This window comes from Alosa sapidissima, chromosome 7, assembly GCF_018492685.1.
Source record: "Alosa sapidissima isolate fAloSap1 chromosome 7, fAloSap1.pri, whole genome shotgun sequence".
Classification (NCBI taxonomy): Eukaryota; Metazoa; Chordata; class Actinopteri; order Clupeiformes; family Clupeidae; genus Alosa; species Alosa sapidissima.
In genome coordinates this window covers 15,304,219-15,321,515 of record NC_055963.1, presented here as the reverse complement: position 1 = coordinate 15,321,515, position 17,297 = coordinate 15,304,219, and the positions used below count along the sequence as shown (strand labels likewise).

General features: G+C 43.2%; 1 protein-coding gene across 2 annotated transcripts; it reads left to right on the top strand.

Moving 5' to 3' along the window:
• Positions 1-45: 45 nt before the first annotated feature.
• LOC121713763 (MAP kinase-activated protein kinase 2-like) lies at positions 46-16,808 on the top strand. 2 transcript variants are annotated; one of them, XM_042098657.1, is made up of 10 exons: positions 46-185; positions 12,226-12,365; positions 12,953-13,017; positions 14,093-14,172; positions 14,266-14,392; positions 14,517-14,592; positions 14,738-14,862; positions 15,138-15,223; positions 15,752-15,829; positions 16,213-16,808. In XM_042098657.1, the coding sequence occupies exons 2-10, from the start codon at positions 12,226-12,228 to the stop codon at positions 16,336-16,338; spliced, it is 903 nt and encodes a 300-aa protein (XP_041954591.1). In that variant the 5' UTR covers positions 46-185; the 3' UTR covers positions 16,339-16,808. The 2 variants fall into 2 exon arrangements, with proteins under 2 accessions (XP_041954591.1, XP_041954590.1); XM_042098656.1 differs by lacking the exon at positions 46-185 and adding an exon at positions 9,052-9,694.
• Positions 16,809-17,297: the final 489 nt, after the last annotated feature.

Sequence of the window (17,297 nt, the reverse complement as noted above, 5' to 3'; positions counted from 1 at the left end):
TTATTCTAATATTGGCGTTCCTATACAGGACAAACGCGGTCCCAATGCCACTAAGCAGCTAATCAGGCCGATTGGGAATTATAAGGATAAAAGAGGCCTACACACCGTGAAATGTATAAGTCTTTGTAATTCACTTTATGCTTCAACCTATGAAGCATATTTAATCATGCAACGCACGTCTAAAGGTAGGAATAGTCTAATTTGCTACTAACTTTTAACTAGAACGAAATTCATCTTCCGCTCTGAGTGAAGAGACCCAATTGCATAACTTTTGTTTTTGTCTTGCCTTACAAGAGACACACACTGTACACAAAATAGGTCTACACAGAATTGGGAACTGACAGGGAGCTGTCAGCAATATCTCTAAATTCCATGTGTAGCATAGATGTTTGGACATAGATGTTTGGCTACCAGTAGCCAAATTTAAAGGTGAAAGGCCAAGACTGAGTTGCAATCATGCTTTGGCGTGAAGGCTGGGTTTTGTGTGTTGAAGAAATTCTCTCCAAGTTAGGGGTGAAATGAGCAGATGGAGACTAAATTGAGAACATGTGCAGCCCAGTGGCAAGATTGGCTGGTAAGACTTAACAGCAGCAAGTTTTAACTCTTCATACGTAGCCTACATTACAAGCTGAAACCTGCAGACCCAGGTTGATACTCCCCTGCTGTCTCCCTCATTGGTACAGTGTGGTATGCAGGACATGGGTTAAGGATGTCCACTTTAGGTTGACAACCTTGTGTGTGTCCAGGGTCCATTCCATTCACTCCATGGCTATATGAGGGTTCTAGGTCTAAAACCTGAATTTCCACCCCTATGTCAGTTGGCAGTATATTTATCTGTCAGCAATGCATGACAACCAGGTTAAATGTTGCAATGAATGATCTACACTACAATCTGGAAATGCAGAAGAGGCTCACTAAAAACATAAGTTACTTAATTGTCTTGTTGGAAACTCCTGTAGGAAATTTGTTCTCTGCATTTTACCCATCCGGGGGTAGTGTACACACATACTTGGAGCAGTGAGCTTACCAGGATCACACACACACACACACACACACACACACACACACACACACACACACACACACACAGAGCTGCCCTTGAACTGGTGCCCAGGGAGCAGTTTGGGGTTAGGTGCCTTGCTCAAGGACACCTTATCCGCGGAGTGTGTGTGTGTGTGTGTGTGTGTGTGTGTGTGTGTGTGTGTGTGTGTGTGTAAGAATGGTTCAGGTCAGATTGCACCTGTTCCTGGCCAGGGATGCGTTTCCCAAAACCATTGTAGTAGCGTTTAAGTTTTTCCAATTTTGTCTACCACTTGTGGCTGAGTGGATCCTAGTCTTGACGCGTGTTAAATGATGAGGAGTAGTGGTTTTGTTCCAAGTCGGTCCCTTCTGACCATTTATTGTTGACAGTTTGTGGTAAAGTAAAACAAGTAAATACACTATAAGGCTTTCTATTAAGTCCAAGCTTTAGTCAGCACAGCAGCACGGTCAAAAGACTGTATGCCCTTCTCAGCCACGCCCACATGCTGTGGCCTACAGCTCTTAAGGTCATCCCCCTGGGGCTCCACCTTCAGCAACCTCCTCCAGGATCCTGTAGGTGGGACAGACAGACCTGTGCCCATACTCAATCCAATCAGCCACTCTCACATACATACGCACACAGACATGCACACACATACTTACTCTGGCTAATAAACAAAGAAAATATAAGAATTAACATGAAGTTCAATTTGGCTCCTACATACCGGCCCCTGATTGTATTTGTAGAGGCAAAGACAACTAATTCATTAAATTATAAAAGGAGCCATTTCTTTTTGCACCGGAATTATTTTAAATTATTTGCAAAAATATTAAAGGAAAGTGAATCAGTTCACTTATCTTTAATCCTTTTTCACTTGTTCTGAACCCATCACAGAAGTGTCATCACCCTCCAGCAGCAAGCAGACTTTAGATACTGGACTTTTCTGCCATTATCAGATCATTCACTGTTATTGCTTCTTTTATGTTGTCTTTGACATACCCTTTTGTCATTCTGGTTACCCTTAGAGTCTGCTTACAATCTTTCTTTGAGTCATTTCCTTTCTGCACGAGGTGTTTTAATGCTTCTTTCACTTTAAGGATCCATGCAACAGCTACTCTCAACTTAAGCCAATCTGAAAAGTGATTGATCAATTTGTCTGTGGGCCTTTCCTCACATGTCTACATAATTGCATTCACTGTTGCAGATTTCCTCACCTCTGGATCATCTTCACAAAGTTCAACATTGTCCACAGATTCATTCGGCCAGTCCTCTTCTGATGACCAAAGGAACTCTGGTCCAGAGATCCACCTTGGGTTCCTCATGAACCTCTCTGCGCTCACACCTCTAGAGCAGTCGCCTGCGGGGTTTCTCTTTGTGTCAATATACCTCCACTGACTGACTTGTGTAGCCTCCCTAATCCTACAGTAGATGTCCTATATCCACATAGGTATGAAAACGAGTGTGGTCATTTGAGATATACTTTAAGACAGATGTGCTGTCAGACCAAAACACTGACCTATCTGTAGGTGGCGGCAATTCTTTTTTTAACATGTTATCCACTTTAACTGACAAAGCTGCAGCTGCTAACTCCAACCTTGGGATGGTCTGTCGTTTTAATGGAGCTACTCTTGACTTGCCAATCAAGAATGATACATAGACTTTCCCTTCTCCATTTGTCATTCTGAGATAGCTGACTGTTCCATAGCCTAGCTCGCTGGCATCAGAGAAGTGGTGAATCTGGTTTTGCACTGACTCACCAAAATCATTTGACTTAAAGCAGCGTGAAACAGCGTGAAGTCTGTGAGTTGTGAGAGACTTCCGGTCCATTTGGTCCACTGGTCAGAAAGTGTGTTGGGAATGGTCATGTCCCATCCAAGGTCCTGTCGGCACAATTCCTGTAACAACAGTTTAGCTGGCAAGGTAAGTGGAGACAGAAAGCCTAATGGATCATATATAGAGCTTACCATTGATAGGATGCCCCTTCTGGTAAGTGCACGCTCACTGATGGTGATGTTGAACTTGAAGGAGTCACTTTGGACACACCATTGAAGTCCTAAGGCTCGTTCCATGGGCAATGGATCTTTGCTCAAGTTCAAGTCTTTTATCTCTTTAATTCTGTCTTCTTGTGGAACAGCACCAAGGACAGCTCTGCTGTTGCTTATCCATTTTGACAAATGGAAGCCTCCTCTATGACAGACTTCAGTGAGGTCTGAGATGAGTTCCATTGCTTTTAGTTCTGTGAGCATAGATTTTAAACAATCATCTACATAAAAGTGTTCCATGATTGTGTTTGTTACCTCAGGAGGGAAGTTGTTTGCATTGTCCTGTGCAGTCTTTCTGAGAGCAAAGTTGGCTATGCTTGGTGAAGAGACTGCACCAAACAAATGAACAGTCATGCGATATTCCACTGGAGCATCATCCACATTCCCTTGTGGCCACCATAAGAAGCGCAGGAAGTCCGTGTCACTTTCAGTCACCTGGACTTGGTGGAACTTGGCCTGTATGTCCGCCATCAGCACTATTGGTTCTTCTCGGAAACGTGTCAGCACTCCAATCAGCGTGTTCGTCAAATTTGGGCCTTGGAGTAGTTCAGAGTTAAGGGATGTCCCCTGAAAGGTTGCACCACAATCAAAGACTACTCTAATGGTCTTCTTTTTTGGGTGATATACCCCATGATGAGGGATATACCAAACCTTTCCATCTGTCCTATACAGTTGTGCAAAGGGAACCATTTCAGCGTAGCCTTTGTGAATGACATCACTGAGGAACTCTGTATACTCCCTTTGATAGTACGGATCTCTTTTGAACTTCCTTTTCAGATTCAACAGGCGCTGTTCTGCAACAACGCGGTTGTTGGGCATTGTGATGTTATCTGATTTGAAAGGTAAGTTAATGCAGTAGTGACCCTCTTTCACTTTCACAGATTCATTGACAATGTTCAGGAATTTCTTGTCATTCACTGACATTTCAGTTTTTTCTTCATAGGCCTTCTCGTTGAAATCTGTGTTGTATTGACTCACCAGAAGTTCTTGCAGGTCGACCAAGGAGATCCTATTGGCAGTCACTGTGGCAATTTCCACACCTTTGCTGCATCCTCCCAATGGACCATTTATCACCCAGCCTAACAGGGTTTTAACGGCATAAGGCCCATGTTTGTGAATTGATCACTTGCCAGGGTTCCATCACATTTGCTGCGTTCATTCCATTGAGCAAGTCAACATCAGAGTCTATCTGGGGTACTGAGGTAAGGCCATTCCTTTAAGTCCTCCTGTGTTGGGATGTTGTCTTTTGTCACTGGCATGGACTTTTGAGTGTAAACTTCAGTTATAGGCATGAATTTGCTACTTTTCAGCTCACTCACTTCCAGTCCTGACAGCAACACACTCTTGACAGGTCTTTCATATAACAATGTTCTCAATAACACAGTGGTTTGTTTTCCTTCCAGGCTTAACTTCTGCGCCAGCCTTTCCGTGCAGAATGTTGTTGAACTTCCCGGATCGAGAAAAGCATAAGTTTGAATGATCCTGTTTCCTTTAACAGATTTCACTTGAACAGGTAAAATTGAAAGTGCACATTTAGAGTTCCCGGCCCCATTATGCCTACAGATGTTTGATGACACAGTTGGGATGGGCTGTGGTGGTTCCACTGACCTGGAAGTCTCACCTTTGACCTGAAAGTTGATGTGAAGCACACTGGGATGGTTTCGGTTGCACATGTTGCATGACAGACGGTCCTTGCAGTCTTTGCTTAAGTGCCCTTTGCACAAACAACCAAAACAGAGTCCCTTTTCTTTTAAAAGGTTTAACTTTTCCCTGTGGGTTTTCTTCCTGAGGTCAGAGCAATGCTCTACTTTGTGGGCACCTTCACAGCAGAGGCATTTGGGAATTGGATCATTACTGTTCAAGCTTTGAGCCATTGGAGTGCTCAGTGTTGCCACATTAGCTGCATAAGAAGACTTGGGCCTAGAGATGGACTTACTGATATTGAGACTTCTCCTGCCTGCAACCTTGTCTTGTATGTCTCCAAATATTGGGTTGGAACATATCTTTGTTTGTTTCTCAATGAACTGAACAAGATCTGCAAATGTGATAGCGCTGTTGTTCTCCAACCTTTCTTGAGCTTTAGTCTGCCATTTATCCCGCAACTTGTAGGGCAATTTCATGACAATGGCTTTCAAGGTGGAAGCTACATTCAGTTCTTTCATGTAATCCAGGCTTTCCATGGTATTACAGCATCCTTTGAGATACAAGGTATAGTCGTTCAAGGCCTTTGGGTCTTCAGGCTTTATGGTAGGCCAATTAAGTACTTTCTCAATGTAAGCTGTAGAAATGTTATACTCATTGCCAAAATGTTCGTGCAACAGGCATTTGGCTCTGAGATAGCCTTGGTTTCTATCCATGTGCTGGCAACTTTTTACTAACTCTCTAGCTTGACCTTTTGTGTACTGCTCAAGGTAAAACAATCTGTCTTGTGCATCTTCAGTTTTCATCTCAATGTTGTGCTCAAAAGATGACATAAATGACCTGAACTGCAAGATGTCCCCTTCAAAGATGGTAACACTTTTGGGTGGCAATAAAGACAATTGCTGTTGCTTGAGTAGCATAGATGTGATTTCATTTTGTCTATTCAAAATATTTATCAGATTACCAGAGGTTGCACTGTCTTGTACTGGCCTGCGCTGTTCTTGTCCTTGATGTGTTTTCACAGGACCTTCTGTGTCTACATGTGATTTTACAATAACATCATCAGCCAGCTGTTTATATTCTGTACTAAGTATAAGTATATATACTTTTTTGATCCCGTGAGGGAAATTTGGTCTCTGCATTTAACCCAATCGGTGAATTAGTGAAACACAAACAGCACACAGTGAACACACAGTGAGGTGAAGCACACACTAATCCCGGCACAGTGAGCTGCCTGCTTCAACAGCGGCGCTCGGGGAGCAGTGAGGGGTTAGGTGCCTTGCTCAAGGGCACTTCAGCCGCGGCCCACTGGTCGGGGTTTGAACCGCCAACCCTCCGGTTACAAGTCCAGAGTGCTAACCAGTGGGCCACGGCTGCCCCCCTAAGCTCAATTCTTTCTGAGAGATCATGAGATTTCTCAACGATAGTTTGCCGAAGAACATTACCTCTTTGCACTGACTGTGGCCTTTGAACTGCGCCTATAGCCTCTTGGGTGTCCTGGAGTAGCCAGTGTTCTTTGTCGTCCTCATCCAAACCTGCTTGTCTGCTGCGCGGTTGGAACAAGGGTATATGCTGCACACCATGCCTGGGTCGAACAGTCCTTCCACCGCTCATGTTAGTGGTTTGAGGTCCTGCACGCAAGGTTTCCATTTCCTGTAGGTACTCGTTCATTCCATCCACTGGAGTGGAAGCCACTTGCTCTTCAGCACCAGCCAACACTGCAAGCTTGGCATTTACAGCAGAGAGCTCAGCTTCAAAGTCCAGAGTCTCCTTTTGCCTCCTTAATTCCTCTCTTTCTTTTCTTAGACGTTCTTCCTTTTCTTCTAAAGCATGTCTTTCTTTCAGAGCGGCAGTCTTGACTACAAGAACGGCCTTCTCAGCCTCTGCTACCAGTCTGGCTGATGCTGTACTAACATTTGTCCCTTTGCTCGATGCCCGAGTTACCACAGAGATGCTGTCCTCAGGACGAACTTCCTCCTCTTTCTCAGGTGGTGGTAAAACTGGTGGTAAAATTGGACAAGATTGAATCCACTCTTCTGCCTTGGCCTTAAAGGCATGGTGTGCAGCATATACCCTTGGGGCAGCCGTGGCCTACTGGGGGGCACTTCAGACCTGTAACCGGAGGGTTGCCGGTTCAAACCCCGACCAGTAGAAAGCGGCTGAAGTGCCCTTGAGCAAGGCACCTAACCCCTCACTGCTCCCCGAGCGCCGCTGTTGATGCAGGCAGCTCACTGCGCCAGGATTAGTGTGTGCTTCACCTCACTGTGTGTACACTGTGTGCTGTGTGTGTTTCACTAATTCACGGATTGGGATAAAAGCAGAGACCAAATTTCCCTCACGGGATCAAAAGAGTATATATACTTATACTTATATTTATAAACATTTCAATGGTCCTCATTTTTGGTTCATACCACTTTGTGTCTTTAACATGCTCATCCTTTGACAGGAAAGTTTGATAATGCTTGTGAACTTCATTAAAACTCTCCAGCATTTCTATGTATTTCTGTAAATCCTTTTTAACTTCCTCCACATTTGCTTGATCAGACATAAGTTTATTTATCTTATTCATTTTGCGAGACATTGCAGCACTTCTATTCTTTCTAGCATTTTTTGCATCTTCACGTGTCAAAGCCTTTCTTAACTCAATTTCTTCCAGCTCTCCTAGAGGTGAAGAAGCCGTGGCTGAGAAGGGCATACAGTCTTTTGACTAAATTGTAGTAGCGTTTAAGTTTTTCCAATTTTGTCTACCACTTGTGGCTGAGTGGATCCTAGTCTTGACGCGTGTTAAATGATGAGGAGTAGTGGTTTTGTTCCAAGTCGGTCCCTTCTGACCATTTATTGTTGACAGTTTGTGGTAAAGTAAAACAAGTAAATGCACTATAAGGCTTTCTATTAAGTCCAAGCTTTAGTCAGCACAGCAGCACGGTCAAAAGACTGTATGCCCTTCTCAGCCACGCCCACATGCTGCGGCCTACAGCTCTTAAGGTCATCCCCCTGGGGCTCCACCTTCAGCAACCTCCTCCAGGATCCTGGAGGTGGGACAGACAGACCTGTGCCCATACTCAATCCAATCAACCACTCTCACATACATACGCACACAGACATGCACACACATACTTACTCTGGCTAATAAACAAAGAAAATATAAGAATTAACATGAAGTTCAATTTGGCTCCTACAACCATAGTTGCTAAGAATTTCCCATTGCCAATGCACCCCAGGGTGGTGGAGTAGTTCACATCAGACATACTGTGTGTGTGGTAACACCAGTGTCTGGGTGGTGTCATCTCCTAGACCCATCTAAGAACTCTAAGATTCAGTCTCTGCCTGTGAGATGCGGATGCCCTGAGCTGTCCAGGGAATGTTCTAGGAGAAGACAGGGTGGAAAGTGGAGTCTCAGTGCTATGGTTTCACATAGAAATGTACTAGGAATGCAACACAAGTAAATGGGTTGTGTAGAAACAATACAGTATAAGTATTTCTATAATGATTATGAGGAGGGTATATGTAACACTGATATGAGGGAAGGATAAGGCACATTCTTGTAGTGTCTGTTAGTTAGTGCATTCAACTTGTCCCAATGTATCACCCCAATAATAAATGATAAACAAAGTGAAACTGAGTTCAGCTTCCAACTCATTTTGACACCACATGGACTTTCCATAAGGAGAATGGAGTCTGACATGGCAAATGCTATCCTGGAACGTGTGGTGTTGCAATTGCACTATGTAACGTTGTTGTCACAGATAGGAGTACAACCCTTTTCGTCGCTCTTAGACGCATTGGGTACATTTTTAACACTAGATGGTTACTCATATTGGAAATTGACGAAAATATCAGGTAATATCATGGTGTCAAAGGTCAGTCACATGGGGACTTTTTGGACAAACATTGAGCAATTGAGCTCTTTGAACTCATATGGAATTTCCTTATATTCTTAGGCCTACATGCTGATCACTGTTGCTCAGGTGAACATGTTCTGTATCAGGCCCATTATGCGAAAATTGTTTGTCCTGTAGGCTTTAAACATAAATTACAATCACCTGTTATTCTATTCCCAGCCACTGTTTTTACAAAGAGATTGATGAAAGGGTCTGGAAGGCTTTTATAACCTATGGCAATTTCACTTCTACTGCCCTCTCATGAGTCAATTCGTGCTTCAGTCCTAATTCCACAAAATAATGCATCCATCTAGGTGTGAAATATGCCAAATTTGGCTTGAATGGTGTGATTTTAAACACATCTACAGTGTAGCACTGTAAAAAGTCGTGTCACTTTGCACTGAGACGCCGTAGAGTTGCAGAACTATGCCTTTAAGGACCGCACCACTGTCACTACCCGACATGGAGTGTGAGGTCATAGGCAGGAAACAACATCTCTGACTGGCTGTCATCGGTATCTTGACCAGGGCTTAGATCGATTGTTGGTAAACCTTCCTCAGTTTAGGGAGACGAAAAATGCTGTGCAGGAATATTGGATGGATACCACTGAGTGGTACCAAAAACTGTTTTCCACGATAAGAACATTTTTGTTCATCGGACGCTTTCGTTTTGGCCGATAAACATCCGGAACAGCAATGACAAATTTGAGCGAGAAATTAGGACGCTTTTAAAAGTTTATCATCTGTGAATGTGGCCTTTACCCACATCCGTCTAAGAAGACGAGGTAACATGCTGCATTTAGATCCGTCGGTTCACTCTTAACTAATTGGATAGCCAGGGAAATCCTAAATACATCCGCTGCTACGACAGTGTGTGAGCATAAGTCTCAGGCTACTTTTTCCGTTGGAAATCAATCAAAATAGGAAGGTAGAAATAAATGATATTTAGTCATGTCCAACGCACAAAATCAGGTAAAAGCGATCCCGGGGTTGAAGAAGAGCGTTATAACAGAAGAATACAAAGTTACGAGTCAAGTACTTGGCATGGGCATAAATGGCAGGGTCCTGGAAGTATTTCGGAAGAGCAACGGTCAAAAGTACGCATTAAAGGTAATCATAATTTGCATTATTTCGTAAGCATGACTGGATATATAAGTTTGGTAATGGGCCCCGCCTGTTTAAAGGCGTGTAGAGAGAGTGGTCTGAAGTGTATCCAAGTCTTTGCCCACAGCTCTAACTAATGAAAGAGCTCCCTATACCGGGGATCTTACGGGAACAATGATTTGCTGTGTTTGTCCACAAAATATGCTATGAATGCCCCAATACATGTCTGTGCGGGGGAACAGGCAACAATATGCTTCAGATTTCCTGTAAAATGCATGCAGACCTTGGGGCAGCGCCAGTCATTCTGTGAGTTAAACACCAACCACCATAATGCGGATGGGCGTCAGTGGTCTCAGGTCTTTGCAGTCTTCCTCATTTTCTTTTGAGTGTAACGGTTGGAACACGTCTGAGCTTCCTGCTTATTCTTGATGGTCTTGCCTTGTGTAGGCCTATAAAAGTAGTGCACTTAACTTTTACTGCGGGGTCATTGGGTCACAGACAGACCTTTTGAGAATTGGATATTGCAATGAAATGGTTCACTCATGGAAGGCCAAAGATGTTGCTTTGATGTACCCCCCCCCCCCCCTTCATCTAGTTGAAGAAGCCTATCTTCACAGCATTAAATCTCTTAAATATAAATATATATAACATATAGCCATGTTATTGTAGGTTTCCCATCCCCAAAAAGCTTTCAAGCACCCAATGTGCGCACACACACACACACACACAAACACGACAGTATGTCAACAACAACACACAAGTTCAAAGGGCACCTTAAGAAAGAGCTATAGCCTACACTAGAACACTGTTCTATGGTAAGGAGATAATTGAAAATGGATCTGCACCATAGAACAGCAGGTGACCACATAGTCCCTCAAGGGTCATATACACACATACCAGAGAGATGGCTATGTAAGGATGTTTCACCAGACCTGTGCTATTCATTCACCAGTGAGCATTATGCAGCACAGATGCCATTGCAGACAAGCTAACATACTATGGGTGATCTGATCTCCATGCTCAGGACTTGTATTGACTTGTGTGTGTTTGTTTGTTTGTTTGTTTAGTAGTGACAGCGACGGCATGTTCTCATACAGCGACCTCTGTTGTGTGCCGTTCTGGAAGGGTGGGGGGAATGTTGAGGTGTACCTCGGCCTCAGCCAGTGCCAGACGTCTCGTGCTGTCCCTGCTTCCAGGGCTTGGCTCTGCTAACCCTCTTAGCGGAGGACGGACGGGTGTGTTTGTTGCTAAATGTAGTCCGCTGTGAGAGAGCCAAGCAGAGTAGAGTGTGCTGGGGGATTATCCTGGGCTGTGCAGGAGATGAAGAGATACTTAGCAGCTCTGAACACTGGTCAAGGGGTCAGGACACACTGTGCTAGGGATGGACATCTCAGTGAGCCCGTACTAGGATTAAATCCAAGAAATTGTTCTACCAAAATTGTTTGGACATTGCTTTATTTTTTTGTTTCTCCCCTCTGTTCCTGGTTCCTTAATGCTTTAAGAAATGGCTAAATGGCGTGTTGCCAATTCCAAAGAGTCAGTGTTTTCACAATCAGTTGGAGTCTGTTTGAAATTGAATAATGTAAAGCATATGTTGTCCTCAAAACACACCTTTTTTAAAAACAGTTTTTTCAACACACAGTTTGAGTAGATTGGCTCTGGTTTTCAGTGGGTCTTTGTGGTTACTCTTCTCCTGTGGGTCAGCTTTTCTCCCAACTGTAAAATCTAACGAGCCAGGACACACTTGTTTAACAGGCATTTCAAGCCACCCGTTGTTCAGGGTTGTTATCTATCTGCAAGGGACTCTATTCCAGGCAACTCAACTATCATTGCTCCATGTTCCTTTATATAATCAGTGCATGTACACTCTAATTGTATGCATATGTGTGCGTTTGCAGGGGGTGAGGCGTTAATGCCTCCTAAAACCTTTTGGTCTGAGTTCATTAACATGTGAAAAGTGAGTGCTATATGGTCTAGACATGCTGTGATTATAGTATAGTAAAACCTTAAGCTTTTAAATGCAGGCATGAACGCTACCCACATTCCTGCTAACGCAATGCATACAAACTCACATACTTCCTAACTCCTGGAAGCCTCTCTGAATATATTAACACAGACAAGCCCGTTAGTTCATCCATACATTATCCATATGCTTTGGATATGGAGCTGCCATGTTTGGCATTAGCCTGGTTCAGGCGGCCTTCAAACAGGAAGTATGCTAAGCTTGTGTTTGTCAGGGCTAAATGACTTCAGGCTGATTTATGTGGAGCAGCTAAGAGCTTTCTATTAGATCTTAGATCCATACGAAGATGTCAATGAATAAAGGGAGCGTCCTCTTGCCCTCCCCCGCATCCTTCCTCTCTCTTCTCCTCTCTTCCTGTACAATAGCGCTGCGCAGTAATGGAAAGGTTTGATTAGACACCAGCGTACGTGTACACATTGTCCACTTTATCCATCTCGTCCATGAAAATGTACAAAAACTACCTGTCCTTGCATATCATGCTTACTTATTCACTCTGTTTCTCTGTGTCTCGTAGATGCTGCTGGATTGCCCCAAGGCTCGGCGAGAGGTCGAGCTGCACTGTCGAGCCTCTACCTGCCCTCACATCGTGGGCATCGCGGACGTCTACGAGAACCTCTACCAGGGCAAGAAGTATCTCCTCATAGTTATGGAATGGTGAGTTTCTTGCCTCACGCAGCCTAGAATGACGTAGCACATGTGGTGGAATGGTGTGTTTCTTGCCTCACGCAGCCTACAATAATGTAGTACATGTGGTGGTGATAACATTTCCTGCGTCAGTATCATTATGCACACCACAAATTAATGGGTTGCTTTTGGATCAGAACCATTTGCCAGTGAATGCTGAAAGGCAGAGAAAAGTTTCCATTCAGTCAAAGGCTTCTGGCAGTATTCACCATTTGTCTGTATACAGCATAGACCATTCATTTCCACTGGCAGGTCCAGCTGTTTAGGATGCATGTGTAACACCCTTTTATTCTGTACTTTACTTGAAATGGACTCATCGGCTATATGCATTTATGAGTCATTAGACTCCTGTTATAATATACATTTATGAGTCATCAGACTCCTATTATAATACACATGCATGAGTCATTAGACTCATAGTAAGCAGAGTACCTATCGCCTCCTTCACCTCTGAAAACAGTATGCAGAAATCCTTCTTGGCAAATATCACCAGGCTGCACTTGAGTTACTTGGTGTTTGAATACCTTTTGTGTTTGTCGCTCTAAAATTCATCACAGCATGGAAGGGGGAGAGCTGTTCAGTCGCATCCAGAAGAGAGGAGACCAGTGCTTCACAGAGAGAGGTAAAGTAGAAATATTTACTTTATAAGACAGTCTACAACCAAAGATACTTTATTTCTTTAGTTTATCAACCCGCTCTGTTATAACACTGTTCTACCAACTCAGCAGTGACCAGAGAGGTTGACGTTGCAGTTTTTCTGAGTGCTTCTGGCCGTGGTAGTTAGATGAAGCAATAAAATGGTAATAACCCCTAAAATAACTGCAGTCGGAAGAATGTGTACATTTATTCTATAAAGGTAAATGCAAAGTTTCCTTAGTGCCAATTCAGTATCAGTTTGCAATGGTTAGTCGTGAAGTAGTAAGTAACGTTAGTAATCCGTGATCTATGTAATTGGTTAGATTGGTCCAGTGATTTCAAAGTTAATACAAAGTCTACACTTGATATGCTATGATCAAAAATCCAGTGTTTCCACCCCCTATTCACAAAGGGGCGAATTGTCCCATGTGCTTAAGGGTGCGTAAGTCAAAGAAAGTGCGTAACTAAGCGCTTAAAAGCATATTTCCCATATTACCTTATCCATGAGGCTACATTGTTAAATAGTGAAAACACTGTTATAATCACCCACTTTGGATATTGCATCTTCAGTTTTAACTTGACGTGAAGTCATAATCCCATAGCCTACTTCGAATCTGTCCATTTTATTCCAACTTGACTGAAGTCATCCATAAATTTGCACAGGCGTCTGCACTATTGTCGAGCAGCATAGTTTATAGTTTCCTGTCTCTTGATTCGTTTGTAATTGAGGCTGGTATTGTAATCAGGGATGGATTACTGCACGGGCCTACCGGGCCCAGGCCCAGGGGCCCAAGGAGTCAGGGGGCCCTGAACCCCAAGCCTTTGCATGGAATCATTGCCTCAATATCAACAAATCAGGACGTAGGCTATGAATCTGATTGAATTTAGTATTGGCCATCCCCAAAATGCACCAGAATACAGGAAATCACATCAAACAAATTAAAAATGTTCTGGGGGAGGACAATGGGGAATGGGAGAATTGCCCAAAAGTAAATGTTGAAACCAGGCTAACAGATGGAAAATCAATGTATATAAAATTGTGTGTGTGTGTGTGTTGACAGAGGCTTCAAACATCATGAAGCATATTGGAGAAGCCATCCAGGCCTTACACGCCATCAACATTGCACATAGGGATGTCAAGGTAAGTTAATACCAGCAAACCTCCAAAAGAGAGGGTCTGTAACTTAGTAGCACTTAACATTAACCTTTGCTCTCACCTCGGACTTTTTCTTAGCCCGAGAACCTCCTGTACACATCAAAACGATCAGACGCTGTGCTGAAACTGACAGACTTTGGGTTTGCCAAAGAAACCGTGTCACACAACTCACTGGCCACGCCCTGCTACACGCCTTACTATGTTGGTAAGCAAAATAGGTGTCTAAGCAGAAACAGCAGTGTTTTGGAGGTGTTTTAGTGTTAAATCTAACTAGTTGCTCATTTTAGAACAGGCTTGTTTATTTATGTGCATGATTTGGTCTCTTCCAGCCCCTGAGGTCCTTGGTCCAGAGAAATATGACAAGTCCTGTGATATGTGGTCCCTTGGGGTCATCATGTACATACTGTGAGTAGCACGCCAATAAGCACTGGTTCTGAGTTGCAGCAAGTAATTACAGTTGCATTCTTCACATTCTCACGTCCCCGATTTTTGTTTTGTTTCGTTTTTGTTCTTTTTTGGAACCCACCCTTCCTTCGGTCCCTCCCCCCAGTCTGTGTGGCTATCCTCCGTTTTACTCCCTCCACGGCCAGGCCATGTCGCCCGGCATGAAGACGAGAATTCGGAACGGCCAGTATGGGTTCCCTACCGACGAGTGGTCGGATGTGTCAGAGGAAGGTATTAAACCAGTTTTCACGGCACACTGGTATAAAATTATGGATTCATTGTTTATTTAGAGCAAACTAAGCGGGATCCGAAAACAGCCAGTGCATGGGGATTTGTAACTCAAGCAAAGAAAAAAGGCATCACATATATCTGACACTGGGCAGGTCAAGTGTTTGTGTTTATAGGAAGAACAATCAGTTTATTGCCAAACAACTATAAAGCCATACATTTCTAAGTGTATAAAACTGCACAGGTAAGATTGAGATCATGTCTCCCACTCTTTGCAGCAAAGCAGCTGATCAGGCTGTTGCTGAAGACAGAACCCACAGAGAGGATGAATATCACAGAGTTCATGAACCACCCCTGGATACAAGTGAGACATCACTCACACTTACAATATGAAACATTGGACCACTCAGTCACGTATACATACAACCTCAGTGAACAACCGACATTCAACTTGCCATAGATATATTCGATATTAAGATAGTGTAAACACATATTTGGTGAGTCTGGTGAATATGTAACTGAGATGGGACTCTTTTGGACAGATGAATTAGTATGTGCATTTATTTCACAACAATACTGACTTCACAACAATACCACTTCCATCAGTTATCAAATGAAACACATTTGGGCATTCTTTGTGGTCTTAAACATTCCTGTTTGGATAAATGATTAGACTGTGTTTAAAATTTCACTGACAAACCTGGTATTGCCTTGCTAACGTTGCAACTATGCCCACATAATACATTTGTGGCTCACATTGTGAGCACACTGGTCATTTATGAGTTTTTAATGACCATTTGTGGAAAAGGTTACAGCGCAATACAAAATATTTTTCGCAGAAACACAGGCACACTTATGACTAATGTACTGTATTTGTATCCTCTGTTCCCAGTCAATGGAAGTTCCCCAGACTCCTCTCCACACAAGTCGAGTCCTGAATGAAGAACTAGAAGCTTGGGAAGAAGTGAAGGTAAATGCCTTACACCATGTCCTAATAGGATCTGAGCAAGCGACTGTCGTTATCTGTCTACACTGAACCCGTTAAATACGCCCTTCTATTGCGTCATATTTCTCATTCAAAATAGCAGAGCAAAGCGAGCGACAGAAAGAAAATGGAAACCGGGCATCCGACAAAAGGTTATCTTAAAACGTAGCGTTGCAGGACACTCCAATTGAAAACAATGTAATTAAACAGATTTTTTTCGCTAATGTTCGCTCGCATCGCGTCCGGTTAGGACATGGTGTTAGTGATAAAAGGAACGCACTCTATAGTAGTGATGTGCAGCCCATGTGTCCCAGTGGTCTGGATGGAGTCTCAAGAGTGTTTTTGTGTTTTTTTTCCCCCATCTCCAGAAGGAAATGACCAGCGGCCTGTCAGAAATAAGAGTGGACTATGACCAGATCAGAATAAAAAATGTTCAAGACTCACAGAATCCACTTCTGATGAAAAGGAGGAAGAAGGCTGGCATTGCATCTTAAGAGCCACCAGGGCTACGAAACACACACACCTACACACAGACACAGAGACATACACACACCTCTTTAGTATGATTTTAAACACGACTACTTCACATCCAGCAATAAAATTCATATTTTAGGTATGGAAGATTGCGTTTTTTACCCTGCAAGCAGTTTACACACACCGACTTTATTATCTTCAGCTGTTTTCACTGAGATTTTATAATCCTGTTGCAGTGATGTATCATCATTACTGCAACTTCTCTTTTAGAAAATACGTAAATACTTTGCTCCATATGGGAGCAGTGTAGTGGCCACACGCAGAGCACTCGTAACATGTGCACAAAGGCACTGGTCTGAATTACTAAACGCTTTTCTGATCCCATTCTTCTTTGTACTCTCATGTCTTTTTGGAGAACTGTCTCTCTCTACACAAAACTCTGAACACAACTCACCACCCTGTATTAATAAAAACTGCAGGTCTAATCATGCATGGTTGTCATGATGAGTCTTTGTTCAAAAGTTCTCTTCGGGAAATGAGAGCATTTTCGGGGGTGGAGAGAGTGGTAGTGGTAGGAGAAGAGACAAAAAGAGGAAAGATTTAAAGGTGCAGTCTGCGATCATACGCGATTTCAAGCCCATTACATTCGCACATTCAGCAATCTCACGATCCATAAAAAACCCTTTTGATCTCACAATCCACTAGCTGCCCATTTCATGACACTGTAAAAAAAAAAAAAAAAAACTGTCTCCGTAGATCGCCCAGGCCCCAAAAACTGAAAACAAACAAAGTCTGGGCAGCCTGTCTCCCAAACAAATAGCAGGGTTGATTACTGCAATGGATTTTTCACAAGCCTTCCTTAAGACCATCATACAGTTCAGGTGATACAAAATGCAACAGCTAGTCTAGGGACTAAAATTAAAATACTTAAGTCACTGCATGGCTTCCAGTAAGTCACAAAATGGACTTTAAAGCACTA